This window comes from Rana temporaria, chromosome 3, assembly GCF_905171775.1.
Source record: "Rana temporaria chromosome 3, aRanTem1.1, whole genome shotgun sequence".
Taxonomy (NCBI): Eukaryota; Metazoa; Chordata; class Amphibia; order Anura; family Ranidae; genus Rana; species Rana temporaria.
In genome coordinates, this window is record NC_053491.1 from 419306942 (window position 1) to 419325186 (window position 18245).

At 43.5% G+C, this 18245-nt stretch overlaps 1 protein-coding gene across 3 annotated transcripts in view; it reads right to left on the minus strand.

The window, feature by feature from the left end:
* The window catches only part of LOC120933120 (chromaffin granule amine transporter-like), a 73909-nt gene that overhangs the window by 50241 nt on the left and 5423 nt on the right, over positions 1 to 18245 (minus strand). For 2 of the 3 annotated variants that reach the window (XM_040346126.1, XM_040346127.1), the window contains 4 exons: positions 9140 to 9272; positions 8633 to 8969; positions 8474 to 8532; positions 2506 to 2589 (listed from right to left, as the gene is read on the minus strand). In XM_040346126.1, the coding sequence (XP_040202060.1) occupies positions 2506 to 2589; positions 8474 to 8532; positions 8633 to 8969; positions 9140 to 9272 (613 nt within the window). Of the gene's footprint in view, positions 1 to 2505; positions 2590 to 8473; positions 8533 to 8632; positions 8970 to 9139; positions 9273 to 10447; positions 10488 to 18245 lie in introns of those variants that run through there. The other variant, XM_040346128.1, reaches the window with a different exon arrangement.

Here is an 18245-nt window from a genome sequence, read left to right on the forward strand (position 1 = left end):
CCTGGGGAAAACCAGGGAAATCCTTCCAATGGTGTTATAGGGGATATTGGGGGGGGGGGGGACGACTTTATTATATGAACCAGAGCCATGGCTCTGTAATAAAAACGCTATATCCGGGAGTCCCACAACACCCTCCCGTTTGGTCTCCTCAAAATCTTGTGTGCCAACCTGGAATGTTTATCTCCCCACACAAAGGCCATATTTGTGGGAGTGTTATGGGTACGGTACGGTATGTAAAACGTAAATAAGCCTGGGAATTACAAATAATTTTAAGCGCGTTTACCCTACCAAACCATATCAGGGTATGACTTCTCTGCTTTTGCAGATCTTTTATTATGGATACCATCAAGGGTCCATAGTTTAGATCATATAGGCTTGCTTTATATCTGAAGAGATATAGATCTCTAAATAGAATATAGAATCAAGGCACCAAACAAAAGGAAAAGATTGTTGCAAGGTGGTCCTCATCCTCAGAGGCACATGGCTCGGCATCAACACTGATTTCTCAATATTTATTTTTAAATTAGATATAAGGCCAAACCTGTCTATTTCCAACATCAGTTCCGTCAAGGACTCATGAGGAGAAGAGAGGTACATAAGTAGATCATCTGTGTAAGCTGAGATCTTATGTTCCGTTGATCCAATACAAATCCCCTTACTCTTCCTATTTCCTCTAATCGTGTGCAGAAAGGGCTCCAGCACCATAGCAAATAACAATACGGGCAGGGGGCTTCCCTTCCTAGTCCCATTCTGTACCTCAAAATAATCTGATAGTCTACCATTAACTTTAACCCTTGCTCTAGGATCTCCATCCCATCACCTGCTCTCTCAGACCCATCTCCCTCAAAACTCTGACCATAAACTCCCACCCCACCCTATCGAATGCTTTTTCAGCATCCATTGAAATTACTACACTCAGGGTCTGGTTCGGTCCATTATCCATCCAATGCAATACATGCAGGGCCCGAATAGTATTATCTCTAGCCTCTCGGCCCTTCATAAACCCTGTTTAGTCTGGGTGAATCAATTTAACTATTTGTTCTTGTAACCTTCGGGACAGAATTTTAGCCAGGAGCTTAGTGTCAGAGTTAAGGAGGGAGGTGGTTCTGTAGCTGGAACAGCACTGGGGGTCTTTCCCTACCTTCGGGAGAACTGTCACATAAGCCAACAGTGCCTCCGGGGGCAATGGGTTAGAGACCTAGATGGAATTAAGGTATCTGCAAAGAGGAGCCAACAGGATTGAGGAAAACTTTTCATAATACATATTTGTGAAACCATCATGTCTAATGGCAAAGCCGCAATCGCTCCACCCAGCTTGCTTTTTCCATTAGCCCGTAGCCCTGCTGCCTCAAGATATTCCAGAATTCTATCCAAACGTCCATCCTCCACTGCCCCCACAGAAACTGAGTCTATATTATATAGAGACGCATAAAAAGTGATGAAACTCAGCTGCTATTGATTGGGAGTTATCTATCTGCTTATCGCCTGTCTTTATAGTGTGAACATGGCGTGAATCCTGTTTCTTTAGTTGTCTAGCCAATAGTCTCCCACTCTTATTCCCCTGTTCATAGAATCAGTGGGCAAAATATCTGTATTTACCTTGAACTTTTCGATCGAGAAGCTGTTTTAAGTCTGCCCACAGTTTCTCCAGTCTCTGCGCGTCCCCAGGTTTTAAATGGGCCATATGTTTAATTTCAAGTTTATATATTTCCTCTAAGGCCCCGTACACACGACCGAACATGTCCCTGAAACTGGTCTAGCGGACAGGTTTCCTGGCCTAGCGGACAGGTTTCCAGCGGACAAAAGTTTCTTAGCATGCTTAGAAACTTGTCCGCTGGAAACCTGTCCGTCGGACATGTCCACTGGTTAGTACGACTCATCGGACATGTCCGCTGGTTATGACGTATAACCAGCGGCCCAAAATCCTGCGCATGCGTCGAATTGATTCGACGCATTCGTGGAAGCATTGAACTTCCGTGTTAGAGAACGTCGGTGTCTTCTACGTCACCGCATTCTCTGTCCGCTGGGATTTTGGTCTGATGGTGTGTACACACATCAGACCAAAAGCTCCCAGCAGACATGTCCGATGAAAATGGTCCGTGGACCGTTTTCATCGGACATGTCTCCTCGTGTGTACAAGGCCTAAGAGCACAACCATTTCCTTTTGTCTCTAGTTTGGTTCCCCTGGCCTGCCTCCCTATAACCTGTTGGGAAATATTTTCTTGTTGGTCCCCTATTGAAACAGCTGTGTACAGTTGGCAATAAATTGCTCCACAGTATTAGGCTATATCTGTGCTACACACCCGTGGTTCTGAATGTATAGTTAGCTATTAAGGCAAACAGAAATGATTTGCATTGCTCTACCTACAATCTGGAAATAAGTAGTAATGTCCTTGTTTTTGGTGATGGATTATGTCCATGGAGGGCTGAATATCTTCTGTTAAAGGAAGGCTTTACTGTGCTATGCCATGTTTACATGAGAAACCATAATTGCTATGTTCTTACCTGCCACAGTTGAAAATGAAGATCCAACTCCCTGCAGTGATCTTGCCACAAAAAGTAATGTGTAAGAGCCAGAAAAGGCAAACACTAATAGAAAGAGACAGACATTATTGCTACTATATGTAATGCCTACATGCACAATACAATGACATATACAATTGTATTTAAAAAAAATGGACATTGACTCTTCTTTTAATTATTGCCATCATATCATTGTCCTATATCCATCAGTGGTAACATAATAGTGTTGATAGGCTCGTCATTATAGCTACACAGAGAAGTCAAAATTCAAGAAGTTATCTATGCCTACAAAGTGTTTTCTGGTGCACTTGGAGATTTAGCTGGAAAGTCCCTTTCAAAAAATGTTTATGTTCATGTCAAGTTAAGTGTAAGGCCAGTTACACATGAGGCAGACTCCGTCGCTACGGAGTCCGCCTGCTCCTGCCAGCTCAGCGGGAGATCAGTCTGCAGATCTCCGCTGAGCTGGCGGATGACAAGCTCCTCTCGGTTCACTGAGCGGGGAGGGGCTTGTGCAGCGCCGCTGATTCCTATGGAGCGATCTTACCTGGTTCCCCAATGGAAGGATATGTGGGCCGCATCAGCATTATGATTGCCCTCAAAAGGGCCGGTTGTATCTGTAAGATTAGATGTCCAGCGCATCCCCTCCCTTTACATTAGATGTCAAGAGCCACCCCACCATCATAAGTTGAGTCCCCCACTCTCCCTTACATCACAGTGCACCACCCCCCCTTTCCTTATGCTGCTGCTGGGAGGAAGCTGGATGCATTGCTTGAAAGCAGAAAGTAAGGGTCTGGAGTAGGACCAGAGGAGGGCAGCTGCAGGAGAGGTGTGAGGGCCACATGAAATGGCCTGGAGGGCTGGATTCGCCCCTCGGGCCTTGTGTTTGACACCTATGCTCTAGTGATTATACTTAATAACTGCCCCTTCGTCTGGTTTCAAAATATGAAGATCAACAATACCAACACGATTGACAGTCCAAACTGTTTTTTGACTAGCGTTTTGTTAATAGGCTCTGGGACACTGTCATGTTTTTCATTTAATCCAACAGTGATGGATCAGACAGTCATGAGCCCTGAGCATTGCTGCAGCCACAGTCATCCTGATCTTTTTTTCAGATGTCTGATCAAATATTGAAGTTATATTTTGAACATTACTTTTAGAATTGTATTAAGTTCAATTTTATAGAAGAAAAATATATATATATATTTATTAATCTAAATCTAATTTAAAAGTTTTTGTTTTTAACCGCTTGAGGACCGCCGCACGACGATATACGTCGACAAAATGGCACGGCTGGGCACAAGGGCGTACATGTACGTCCCCTTTAAGATCCCAGCCGTGGGTCGTGAGCGCGCCGCCGGCGACGCGCTCTTGACCCGGTCCTCTTCTCCGTGACCGAACCCGATCGCCGCCGGTGTCCCGCAATCGGGTAAAACAGAGAGGAAGAACGGGGAGAGGTAAGTATAAACAAACCTCTCCCCGTGCTTCCTAGTGTGGCTGTCACTGATCGTCTGTTCCATGTGTTAGGGAACGACGATCAGTGACGTCACACGCACAGCCACGCCCCCCCCCACAGTAAGAACACTCCCTTAGGGCACACTTAACCCCTACAGCGCCCCCTCCTGGTTAACCCCTTCACTGCCAGTGTTATTTTTACAATAACAAGTGCATTTTTATAGCACTGTTCGCTATAAAAATGACAATGGTCCCAAAATAGTGTCAAAAGTGTCCAAAGTGTGCGCCATAATGTCGCAATCACGATAAAAATCGCTGATCGCCGCCATTACTAGAATTTTTTTTTATAAAAATGCAATAAAACTATCCCCAATTTGGTAGACGCTATACATTTTGCACAAACCATTCAATAAACGCTTATTGCGATTTTTTTTACCAAAAATATGTAGAAAAATAGGTATCGGCCGAAACTGAGGGAAAAAATGCCTTTTTATATCTTTTTGGGGAATATTTATTATAGCAAAAAATAAAAAAATATTGAATTTTTTTTAAAACTGTTGCTCTACTTCTGTTTATAGCGCAAAAAATAAAAACCGCAGAGGTGATCAAATACCACCAAAAGAAAGCTCTATTTTTGAAAAAAAGGATGCCAATTTTGTTTGGGAGCCACGTCGCACGTCCACGCAATTGTCAGTTAAAGCAACGCAGTGCCGAATCGCAAGAAGGGGCCAGGTCCTTTAGCTGCATAATGGTCTGGGGCTTAAGTGGTTAATGGATCACCCTAATCAGTAGGGCCTAATGTGTCTAGTAGACAAAATCATAATTTTAACATAAATTCAAACCAAAACTGAATGACATTTATTTTGTGAAAAAATTGTGCAGCATGAAAGTTTTTTTTATTTTTTCTTAAAAAATATTGTTTTAATTTTTTTCATCCTTTCTGCTGACCTCCTCAAGCCTCTTTCAGCCACTGTCAGTCTACACAGAAGATCAGCATTTCCTCCCCACACAGCTCCCGGTCCCCGCTCTGTAACGAGCAATCGCGCGTGCCCGGCGGCGATCGCGCCCGCCGGGCACGCGCACGGGAGTCGGGGGCGGGAGCCAACGTTATACTATGGGCTCTCGCGCAGGGGAGCCGACTTGCCGCCGTAAAAGGATGGTGGGCGGTTGGCAAGCAGTTAAAGAGTATCAAACAAATGGGGTTTAAGGTTGGGGGGGAGGGGGGTTTCAAAGTGATTTTGCAACAAAATAAAGCATGGAGATAAGGATGGATGGGTGGGGTGAGTTTGCTTTGAATATTATAAATGAATGATACAGTGTTTCCAGTTTGTGGTGCTCAGATAGTTTAGTTCTGCTTTAAGTTGGCATGTAGAGGCTGGTTCAGTTTAAGACCATCTACCCAATAACTGAAATGTCAGTTTTAAGTATATGAACCATTTAGACTCATATGCTTTAGACTTCCTACAGCTGGCCAAAAATTCTTAATAATGAATATTGAACATTTATCTTAACCCCAACATGTATGATCAGTGGATTGGCATGATCTGGGATGGAACAGTATTTATAAGCATCTGTCATCACTAGTTATAGGTAAATATGCCAAATCTTGATTATGCCATAAAGGGAAATGCTGTGTAAGATAAGGAAATTATTCCGGATGGCTGCACTTCCAAAAATCCTTTTATTGAAGCCTCATATGATAAGTAGTTGACAGATGGAGCAGGGTAGACAAAAAGGTAGATGCGTTTTGCACAAATGTTAGCGCTTAGTAATGAGGAAGGAAGGCCCAAAGACTTGGTGTATCTGAATTTTGCAAAAGCATTTGACACAGTTCCCCATAAACATTTACTTTACAAAATAAGGTCTGTTGGCATGTTAGTGGTGTTGCGCAATTCCACAAATGTTCAACCAATCCAAAGGCAAACAATATGAGATTCCTATCATAAAAATATGTATGTATAACGTCCAATGAACTGATATATATCAAGTGCTAAGTTTTATTAGGTGCTCTGTTCTTCTTTAGAATAGTCCAAAACAGTGGGGGTAGCTAAACAGTATGGCACCCCCTGGGCGGTTGGCCGGTAGCGCTTACCCCATCACCGGCGGCTTCCCCCTGCTCGGTGGCGCCGGCCTCCCATTCTCCTGCTCTCCATCCCTGGCGGCTTCCCCTGCTTGGCAGCCTCGTGTTCTCCTGCTCTTCACAGCGGCGGTTTCCATTTTTCCGTTTCCTCCCTCCTTCTCGGTGGCCAATCGGGAGTCTTCTCTTTTTAGTCAATCGGACTCACACCCGCTTCTGATTGGCCGGATTAAGGACAAGTGTTTCAACAGAAAATATTCATTCGCTGTTGGAACACACCTGGGTTCACCCTGTTTTTAAGCCTATTAGAGCCTCTGGCTCTAATCAGGTGCTTCAAAAAAATCCCCTGCCGCTGTAATTCATGCACTCGGTGCCCCGAAATCTAATAAGATAGATTCTAGAATCTATCTATTATACATATAGGGGTGGCGTGGAGAGAGGGGGCAGCACCCGGGCACCCCTAATGGAAAATATCCTCTGTGCTTCCACCCGCGCCTCAGTGCTCACAGAATTCTCACCTCATAGCCGCCTATAAAGAGCCTTAAAGTGGTTGTATAGTTTTTTTTTTTTTAAATAATAAACATGTCATACTTACCATTGTGCAGTTCGTTTTGCACAGTGTGTCCCCAATTCTGCTGTTCTGGGGACCCTCGGCGGCTGTTTTGGCTCCTCCCTGCCTCAGATAACCCCCTGTGGGAATCGCTCTCCCAAGGGTTACCTTGCGGGTGCGCTCCTGTGTCCTGCATTTGGCGTCCATAGCTGCCTATTGCAGGACTCGGCCCCGCCCCCTGGCACCCACTTCATAGGATTTGATTGACAGCAGCGCGAGTCAATGGCTGCACTGCTATCAATCTATCCAATGAAGAGCCGAGAAGATCGAGCAAAGGAAGAAGTGGCGCAGGACTCTCCATGACTCAGGTAAGTAAAATGGGGGGCTGGGGGAGCGATAATCGTCAGATGTTTTTTCACCTTAATGCACAGTATGCATTAAGGTGAAAAAATGTGAACCTTTACAACCCCTTTAAGATCCGGATCCAATAAGGGGCAGGTGATCCTCCCTCACAGTATCCTTCTTAGCGCCTCCGTATGGGATCTCAGATCCAAGCTCCTAGGATCTCACTAATGGCTCCAATTCCAATTCCATAGACAATGGCCTCCCATAGTGTAAAAATGTGAACACACAGATTGTTGGTATATTTTCACTGTATTATTCACTGAGAAATTGCGCAACACCACTTACATACCCTTTATTGCACATGTATCTGTGAACACATTAGGTATTGCAGTATTTCCTCTTATGCCGCGCACACACAATCGGACATTTCGACAACAAAACCTTGGATTTGTTTTTCTGACTGAATTTTGTCTCAAACTTGTGTTGCATACACACGGTCACACAAGGTGACGTACAACGCATACGACGAGCCGAGAAAAATGAAGTTGAGAAAAATGAAGTTCAATAGGCAATGCGGCTCTTTTGCTTTATTCCGAGCATGCATAGATGAACTTTTGTTGTCGGAAAAATTAAGAACCAGCTCTCAAACATTTGTTTTCGGAAATTCCGACAGCAAATGACCGATGGAGCATACACACAGTCGGATTATCCGACCAAAAGCTCACATCGAACATTTGTTGTCGGAAATTTCGATTGTGTGTACGCGGCATAAGCCACCTTTTCATTAAAGCGGGAGTTCACCCTAAAAAAATGTTTTAACCTTAGATTGATGCTCATTTTGTCTAGGGGAATCGGCTAGTTTTTTAAAAAACGAAGCAGTACTTACCGTTTTAGAGAGCGATCTTCTCCGCCGCTTCCGGGTATGGTCTTCGGGACTGGGCGTTCCTATTTGATTGATAGTCTTCCGACAGGCTTCCGACGGTCGCATCTATCGCGTCACGAGTAGCCGAAAGAAGCCGAACATCGGTGCGGCGCTATACGGCGCCTGCGCACTGACGTTCGGCTACTTTCGTAAAATCGTGACGCGATAGATGCGACCGTCGGAAGCCTGTCGGAAGACTGTCAATCAAGAAGGAACGCCCAGTCCCGCAGCCCATACCCGGAAGCTGCGGAGAAGATCTATCTCTAAAACGGTAAGTACGGCTTTGATTTAAAAAAAACTACCCGATTCCCCTAGACAAAATGAGCATCAATCTAATCTTAAAAATTTTCATTTTCGGGTGAACCTCCACTTTAATTTACTATTTATAGTTGTTTGTTCTATTTTTGCTTATTCAATACATAGTAAGCGCAGGGGACAACTATCAATAACACCTTCACAGTACTTGCCTTTGCACAGGCAGCTGTTTCTATTATTTTACTGTCACATTTTTGTGTTTGCAGCACCCCTTTCACTAGTTATTAGATAATGAGCCACTCAAGACTTTTTTTATATGCACTTGTAAGTCATGTAATTTACTCACTGATAGTAGACAGGAACATTATGACAAATCCACAGAATAAAGGCGTATCATATCCTACCCTATGGACAACAAAAGAAAAATGAAATATTAAAGTGAAGCAAACATTTGTCTAGTCACAAACAGGCCTTCTTGCGTTAGACTGACCACATATAGCCATACCTGTTGGTTATCAGCCCTACTAAAGGGTTCACCAAGAGCTGTAATATTGCTTTGGAGGCAAACAGTAACCCAACTTGTACATTCTCATCATCTAATACACTCTTTTCCCTGGTACAAGTCTCGTTCTTTGGTGGGCCTTGGATCTTGCCATTGGTCCCTTGAGAATGAGGATTACGATGATGCTCTGGACCTCCACTGGATATGGAAGAATTGTCAAATAAAGAGTAAATGTATTCAAATGAAGAATTGGTGGCAGATTGAGAAGAAGACAGCTGGACTATAGATGTATTTCCATTCACGTGTTCTTTTTCATACAAAAAGCTTGGGATGATGGGCACTAAAGAAAGAAATGTTACAGATGAGTAGATAAAAAAAACTACTCATACTTTATTTATTGTTTTGAACCAGCAGTACTCACTGTACTTTATTTATAACAAAGGAAATTGCAAATGCAAAGTCTACTTCCATATTATTGACCAAGAGGGTCAACCGGAGCTCCAAACATACCTACAACTGTGAACAGCATATTGTCCAGTAGTAGACCCACAGACACCACCACAAGGACCACCTCCCGGGACCCTCTCTTCTCTTTTAACCACTTGCAGAGATTACACTGCATCTTGGCAAGACGGAAAACACCCTACAAAGGTAAAAATGAACAAATAAATGTTTAAAAATTAGGTCTTATAAAGGATGATGTCAAACGGCAATGTGGCACAGATCCCTTTATTAACAGAAAAGTTGATTGTCACCATTACTGCATAGAAATTAATGGAGATTACTATAGGAAAAAGCTATTATATTCCGAAAATACTGCATTAAGCATTTTTTTTAAAGGGAAAAGTCATTTTGTGCATGTTTTCTTTGTTTATTATAGTCTGGACTAATAACGTTTAAAATAAGATATTTTTAATAAGGTAGATAAAACAAAATTGTAAATTAATATTTAATAGTTTCATATACAACCAGCAGGTGGAGCGCTTAACTTATTTTCATTTATTTTCCAGCTTCTATTTACTGCCTGTTGTAAAAAACATGTTTAAAGCGGGGGTTCATCCCAAATTTTTTTTTTTACATTACATCCAGCATACTAAGCATACTAAGGACATCTACTGTATGCAGGTCATTTTTTTTTTTAATCCGTACATACCGTTATATTGTCATTTTGTCCAGGGCTTCCGGGTTCTGATGACTGCGGGACTGGGCGTTCCTATCCTTGGATTACATGATTGACGGCTTGTGAAACAGTTCCCCTGTCGCACAACGCGCGCCACCAGATTTCCAGAAATAGCCGAGCTGCGAGTCGGCACTATATGGCGCCTGCGCCCGCTGTGTAGAGCTGACTGTGCAGGCGCCGTATAGTGCCGACTCGCAGCTCGGCTATTTCCGGAAATCTGGTGACGCGCGTTGTGCGACAGGGGAACTGTTTCACAAGCCGTCAATCATCTAACCCAAGGATAGGAACGCCCAGTCCCGCAGTCATCAGAAGCCTGAGGCAGGCACAGGAACGCCCAGTCCCGCAGTCATTAGAACCCGGAAGCCCTGGACAAAATCAGAATATAACGGTATGTACGGAGAAAAAAAAAAAGACCTGCATACAGTAAATGTCCTTAGTATGCTGGCTCTAATGTTAGAAATTTGTTTTTTATTAGAACCCCCGCTTTAAAGTGCTCAATAGTGAAAGCTGACGTTTACACACAAATGAATCCGCCAAAGCAGTGACTCCTGGAAATTCTGGAATAACAGATATAAAAAATATATAAAAGTATAAACTGGTATAAATCTTTGTAGCAGCTTAAATATGTCTTAACATACCTCCCAACTTTTCGAGACGGGAATGATGGACACCTATCAGCAAAAGTATAAAGGCATAGGACACACCCCTGGCCACGCCCCTTTAACAGAGAATTGTACAAAAAAACAAAATTGGTTAAACCCACAAGTGCTTTTTTTACCACAACTATTCCTTTATATTGGCTTTTGGAATTTACAAATGCAGCAATTTAGAAATCAGATGAAAAGTTTTAGTGCAGGAAAACATTTTTTGATAGATAAAAAGTGCATTTTATATACAACTATATAGATCAGACCAAAATTAGGGACATATGAGGAGGAATGGGGGACAGAGGGACATTGCTCCAAATCAGGGACAGTCTCTAGATATCAGGGACAGTTGGGAGCTATGTCTTAATTCCTACTCACATTTAAAACATACACAAGAGGGTTACAAAGGCCTATTGCATTACCACCAAAACCATTTATTTAAAAGGTTTATCAATATATTATAGGGCGTATATGGGGAACAGGTATTTGTCAGAGACGTGGAATAGATCCCAGTACAGCCACCCAACCCTATGTTCCTTTAAATAACTTAATTTTGCTTTGCCAATACAGGCCTGAGCAACAAGGTCACTCTTATGCCACGTACACACGATCGTTTCATCCGATGAAAACGAACCGATGGATTTTTTCATCAGATATCCGATGAAGCTGACTTTCATCAGTCTTGCCTACACACCATCAATTAAAAATACGATCATGTCCAACGCGGTGACGTAAAACACTACGACGTGCTGAGAAAAATGAAGTTCAATGCTTCCGAGCATGCGTCGACTTGATTCTGATCATGCGTGGGTTTTTTGAAAGATGGATTTCCCCACAGACGATTGTTTTTTTCTATAGTTTATTTAACCATCAGAAAATTTTAAAACAGGTTCTATTTTTTTTCACCGATGGGAAAAAAAACGATGGGGCCCACACATGATCGGTTCGTCCGATGAAAATGGTCCATCAGACCATTTTCATCAGACGAACCGATCGTGTGTACAGGGCATAATGATACTTACACTCTCCTTGCTCTCCCATGCAGGAAGCAATGTGACTTACCTGGTACTTCTGGATATGGTAGAACACATGACTCACTCCACTGCCTCCAAGGTGAAAGTAAGTACTGATGCCATAAAAGTGACACAGATTCTCAAAGCTGCCATTTGACTTCAATAGCAGGATATAAATGGAAAGCCCCAGTGGGCTCGTAGGGCAAAAATGGCAAAAATGGAAAAGAAAAAAGATGATCCAAATGGTGCAGGTCAAAACAAACCGTGACAGTTTTTTATTTTTGAACCCCATACTGCTTTTATTTGTATTATCACGTGATCTTTTTGCTTTTCCATTTTTGCCCTACGAGCCCACTGGGGCTTTCCATTTATATCCTGCTATTGAAGTTACGTCCGCCCAGTTCCTGTGATCGGTGATACTCATCTCATCAGACGTGTCCAGCCATCGCTGTCTGGGGAGTTCTTCTACGCAGAGATTCAGGTCCGCTGAGACCACCACGCTCACAAGACTTACTGTCCTAAAAAAAACAGCTAAGTCCACACCCTCTTGTTAGAGTACCCTACCATACTAACCTATTTTAAGTGATGCCTTGATGATCCCTTCAGACAACTATATACTCAACAATCATGTCAATGTTTTCATTCATCACCTTTCCTATGGAATTTTAATTGTACACTGAACTGTGTGATCCATTTACTAACCCAGTGTCACATCCATTGTGATATAGGGTCCCTACACGGACTTTATATATATTTTGTATATATTCACTTTTGTGCCTTTCTAACCATTGTGCACATCATTTAGCGCTGCACTATTGTTCTACTATTGTGTGCATGGGCACTTGTTTGCTTTTCCTCCAAATTAAAATAAGTATGAATGCAAAAGGAAATCAGAAGCAGCTCTGTTGAGTCTCAAAAAGATCTCAGGGCAAACTAAGTTCTGCACATGTGCACATGTCCTGAATGAGTGGTTGTAAACTTAAAAGATATAGGTGACCCCAACTGCAGCCTGTATCATTACCAAAGGGCTTCATGTAATGTTCAGCATATGTAATGCTATATGTGTCGTGACAGTATGAAACCCTTTCACTATGTAAATGGGCATAAAAGTGACACGGATTCTCAAAGCTGCCTGCACTGAAGGCATCAAAACTAAATATAAAAAAAAATAAAATATATTTCATATTCTAGGTTCTTCAAAGTAGCCACCTTTTGCTTTGATTACTGCTTGGCACACTCTTGGCATTCTCTTGATGAGCGTCAAGAGGTAGTCACCTGGCGCAGCACCCCATCACTCTCCTTCTTGGTCAAATAGCCCTTACACAGCCTGGAGGTGTGTTTGGGGTCATTGTCCTGTTGAAAAATAAATGATGGTCCAACTAAACGCAAACCGGATGGAATAGCATGCCGCTGCAAGATGCTGTGGTAGCCATGCTGGTTCAGTATGCCTTCAATTTTGAATAAATCCCCAACAGTGTCACCAGCAAAGCACCCCCACATCATCACACCTCCTCCTCCATGATTCACGGTGGGAACCAGGCATGTAGAGTCCATCCGTTCACCTTTTCTGCGTCTCACAAAGACACAGGGGTTGGAACCAAAGATCTCAAGTTTGGACTCATCAGACCAAAGCACAGATTTCCACTGGTCTAATGTCCATTCCTTGTGTTCTTTAGCCCAAACAAGTCTCTTCTGCTGGTTGCCTTTCTTTAGAAGTGGTTTCCTAGCAGATATTCTACCATGAAGGCCTGATTCACACAGTCTCCTCTTAACAGTTCTAGAGATGTGTCTGCTGCAAAAGGTGGCTACTTTGAAGAACCTAGAATATGAAATATATTTTCAGTTGTTTCACACTTTTTTGTTATGTATAATTCCACATGTGTTAATTCATAGTTTTGATGCCTTCAGTGTGAATCTACAATTTTCATAGTCATGAAAATAAAGAAAACTCTTTGATTGAGAAGGTGTGTCCAAACTTTTGGTCTGTACTGTATATGGCGCCAACAGTTTGCGCAGCACTTTACAACATGGGGGAAGACAGTACAATTACAATACAATTAAATACAGGAGGGATCAGAGGGCCCTGCACGTTAGAGCTTACAATATAGAAGGGGGGGGGGGTGAAGTGGAACAAAGGGTAGTAGCTGTGGGGGTTGATCAGATGGACAAAATGAAAATACAGTTGTTAGGTGTGGGTAGGATAGGCTGTTCTATGCTTTCTCCAGATTTGGTTGTTTTGGATCAGGGCTGGGAGCTTGAAGGTTCCAAAGAGTATTGAGTTGGACAGAACCTTCAATCTGGGGGTCACAGGTGCACAGGTGTGCAGGGTCTCTGATGACGCATGTTTATGACGAAACGTTGGGTGGAGCTATAAACGTGTGACGCTGGATGCAGACGGAGGACTGCCATTTTGTTGGAAGGAAGCGCTGGTCGTTTCCTTATGCCTGATAGAACTTTACCAAATGTGAGTGTATACATTCTTTATATTCCAAATAAATAAATTTTTGCTGGGATTTCTGCACAAGGAGTGTTCCTTTTTTCCTTTTCATGTTTATGTGGATATCGGAGTGCTCTGACTGCATTGTAGCATAGTCACTGTAGGCTCCAATAGAGGAAGTGACCTTGATATACCTCTCTGGTCCTATGAGAGGAGGATCATTATTATCTTGTGTGGAGTGGATCGTTGTTTGAGGAGGAGGGATCGAAGGTGTCACAATCTATTGCATTCGGTGTGTATACCCCTTACACAGATGGTAAGAGTCAGTTTTATTGGGTGATGGTCTCTCTATCCTTATCTATACGAAGTCAATTCAGATATGGATCTCTGATTCGATTTTGCCAGCAATCAACACTGATAAACTCTATGCTTTTTATTCATATTTTTTATGTTATCGATAGTTGAGGTTAGGTTGAAGGCTGCAGAAGACAGTAAAAGACTGGTTTTTCCATGAGGCTAGTAGAGGTCAATGTTATTATACCTTTACAAACCTATGCTCCCACTCCACTGGAAACTGCTAGGGTCCAAGGGCCACACAACAAGTACCAGAGGGCATCAGGGACCTAAATGCTGAACATACAGTTTATATGCTCTAGACAGGTTTCCTCTGTTCAGTTGCCAAATGCCAAGCACAGAAAAATACCAGGGGTCATATTCTCCTAGATTTCCCGCGGGCGGCGCGTAAGCCATTTACACTCCGCCGCCCCAACCTACAGGAGCAAGTGCTGTATTCCCCAAACACTTGCTCCGTAGTTTGGGGCGGCGGAGTGTAAATGGCCCGGCGTAGCCACGCGTATCTCCAAGGGGGCGGCTTCTATTTAAATTAAGCGCGCCCCCGATTCTAACTAACTGCGCATTGCGCCAGGCTTAAAATAACACAGTGCGCATGCTCCAGTTCTCGGCGTAAAACGTCAATGACGCCGACGTGTGCGTCATTGACGTAAAGTCGTATTCAAGAACGACTTAGGGAAACGATGTAGCCGACGGAAAAACACGACGCGGACCCGACGCCATACTTAACATGGCCTAGGTGGGACTTGCGTAAACTTACCCCTCATATAGCAGGGGTAAGTTTACACTTACGCAAACGACGTTAGCGACGGTTACGCGACGCAAAATCGTTCGGGAATTGGCGTATCAGGCTCATTTGCATAAACAAATGAGACCTGAACGTAAACGCCATCTAGCGGCGGCCGGCGCAATTACATTTAAGATCCGACAGTGTAAGTGACTTACACATGGCGGATCTTAAGTGTATCTATGCGAAAATGATTCTAAGAATCAGTCGCATAGATACACGGGCCAAAAAAGAGAGATACGATGGAGTATCCTGAGATACTCCATCGTATCCTTACTCAGAATATGGCCCCAGATCTATAGATCTTTATAACACAAGGACCTGTAATTACAAAGTAAAGCCGGCTGCCTTCATACAACCAACCAACATGAAAAGAGATGTACAAAGACAACATGCATCAATGGGACATTGCTTTTTCTAATAGACCATTATTGTTTTTCGGAAGGCAGTGTAACCTTTCCCCCAATTTCCTGAAGTACAAATATGCAACCTAACCACAATTTAATCCTGCAGATATGTACAGTCATTGCTTAGAATGCTCTTTCAGACCTGATTGTGCATGTCTGGCCTTCCACTGTTTGTTGTTTAATGCATCAAGACCAGTAGATTTCTCCTAATTTAAAATTGTCTGCTAATTAAATAAGGATTGTTTTAGCCCCCGTTCACACCGGCGCGATTTGACATTCGATCGGAGCCTATTGTCGGCAATCGGTGCAACACACAACTTTACGGCGCCACACCAATTTCCAAAATTAGTTCCTGCACTACTTTTGGCGACTTCTGGGGCTATTTTAATAAACATCTGTGCATTAAGTTTCAAGTCACCCCCAAAGTCGATGAGCTTGCACGATTTCTAATGCCGCGTACACACGGTCGTTTTTCGGCATGAAAATTTTTTTTGTTTTTCAGCATGTCCAAAAAACAAAGTTTTTCAAACTTCATCATTAAAAACGATGTTGCCCACACACCATCGTTTTTGAAAAATTATGAACAAAGCGTGGTGACGTACACCACGTATGACGGCACTCTGAAGGGGAAGTTCTATTCGCCTTTGGGCTGCTTTTAGCTGATTCCTTGTTAGGAAAAGACGATTTGCGCTTTTTTGTCTGTTACAGCGTGATGAATGTGCTTACTCCATTATGAATGGTAGTTTTACCAGAACGAGCGCTCCCGTCTCATAACTCGCTTCTGGGCATGCGCAGGTTTAAAACGTCGTTTTAGCCCACACACGATCATTTTTTACAACACGAAAAACGACATTTTAAAAAACAACGTTTTCAGAAGCCGAAAAACTATGTGAAGCCCATACACGATGATTTTAAATGATGTTTTTAAAAACAACATTTTTTTTAATGCCGAAAAACGACCGTGTGTACGCGGCATAAGCCTTGCATGGTGTGAACGAGGGCTAAGTTTGCATTTACACTCATTATACAGTATGTTGTAGGAATTCAACAGTCATTACATTGAGCTGTCAGTTTTGACGGCGGACCTGAACGGACGCTCCATACAGTCCTATGGAGCGTCAGATGTCAGCGGAGACATTTTCACTGACATCGGGTAAGATCTGATGAAAACGGACATGCTGTCCGTTTTCATCAGATCGCTCCATAGGAGACAGCGGCGCTGCACAAGCCCCTCCCCGCTCAGTGAGCAGAGAGGGGCTTGTCATCCACCGGCTCAGCGTAAATCAGCGGAGATATCTCCCGCTGAGCTGGTGGGAGATGGCGGACTCCGTAGCGAGAAAGGAGCCTAATGCCTTGTACACACGATAAGAATTTCTGATGAAAAAAGTCTGATGGAGTTTTTTCATCAGAAATTCCTATCGTGTGTGGGCCCCATAGGGTTTTTCTCCATCGGAGTTTGGAAATAGAACATGTTTTATTTTTTTCTGATGGAGAAAAAAACACGCAAGCTCAGAATCAAGTTGACGCATGCTCGGAAGCATTGAACTTCATTTTTCTCAGCTCATTGTAGTGTTTTACGTCACCGCGTTTTGGACGGTCGGAATTTAGTCTGACAGGGCCAGATTCACGTAGAATTGCGGCGGCGTAACGTATCGTAGATACGTTACACCGCCGCAAGTTTTCATCGCAAGTGCCTGATTCACAGAGCACTTGCAATGAAAACCTACGCTGGCAGCCTCCGGCGCAAGGCGGGCCAATTGAAATGGGCGTGTGCCATTTAAATTAGGCGCGCTCCCGCGCCGGACCTGCTGCGCATGCTCCGTTTCTTAACTCCCGCCGTGCTTTGCGCGCCGTGACGTCATTTTTTCGAACGGCGACGCGCGTAGCGTAATTCCGTATTCCCGGACGGCTTACGCAAACAACGTTATTTTTTAAATTTCGACACGGGAACGACGGCCATACTTTACACAGCAATACGCTTGCTGTGTAAAGTTAGGGCACCAAAAAAAAAGTGTAACTATGCGACGGGAAACTAGACTACCAACGACGTAGGGAACGCGAAAATCCGTCGTGGATCGCCGTAACTCCTAATTTGCATACCCGACGCTGGTTTACGACGCAAAATCCCCCCAGCGGCGGCCGCGGTACTGCATCTTAAGATCCAACAGTGTAAAACAATTACACTTGTCGGATCTTATGGATATCTATGCGTAACTGATTCTATGAATCAGTCGCATAGATAGAACAACGCCGTCGTATCTGCTTTGTGAATCTGGCCCACAGTGTGCATGCAAGACTGATGGAAGACAACTTGAATGGAATTCTGACAGAAAATTCCAAATTTAGCCCATAGGAAATTCCTATCGTGTGTACAGGGCATTAGAGCATATTTTCTATACTCTGTAGCTCCTGCTGGACTTTGCTTCTAATCCCCTTGTGGAGGCTTCCATTTGTGGAGGGACATTTTATGGTTACACAACCTCACATAGCTATAATCTTTTTATATGGACTATAAACTGAAGGACTTATGAATAAATGATTGTGGAACAAATCATTTGAGTTTCCATTATTTCTTATGTTGAAATTTGCATTAACTAGATGCCGACTAGCCGCCGCAGTTCTACGGCGGCAGGTCTGCTCTCCTGCGCGAGAGCCCGTACCTCTACTTCGGCTCTCTAAGCAGCCACTAGGGGCGCATGCGCGCCCCCCGCTCGCTCCTGACTCCCGCGCGCGTGCCCGGCGGTCGCGATCACCGCCGGGCACCCGCGATCGCTCGTTACAGAGCGAGAACCGG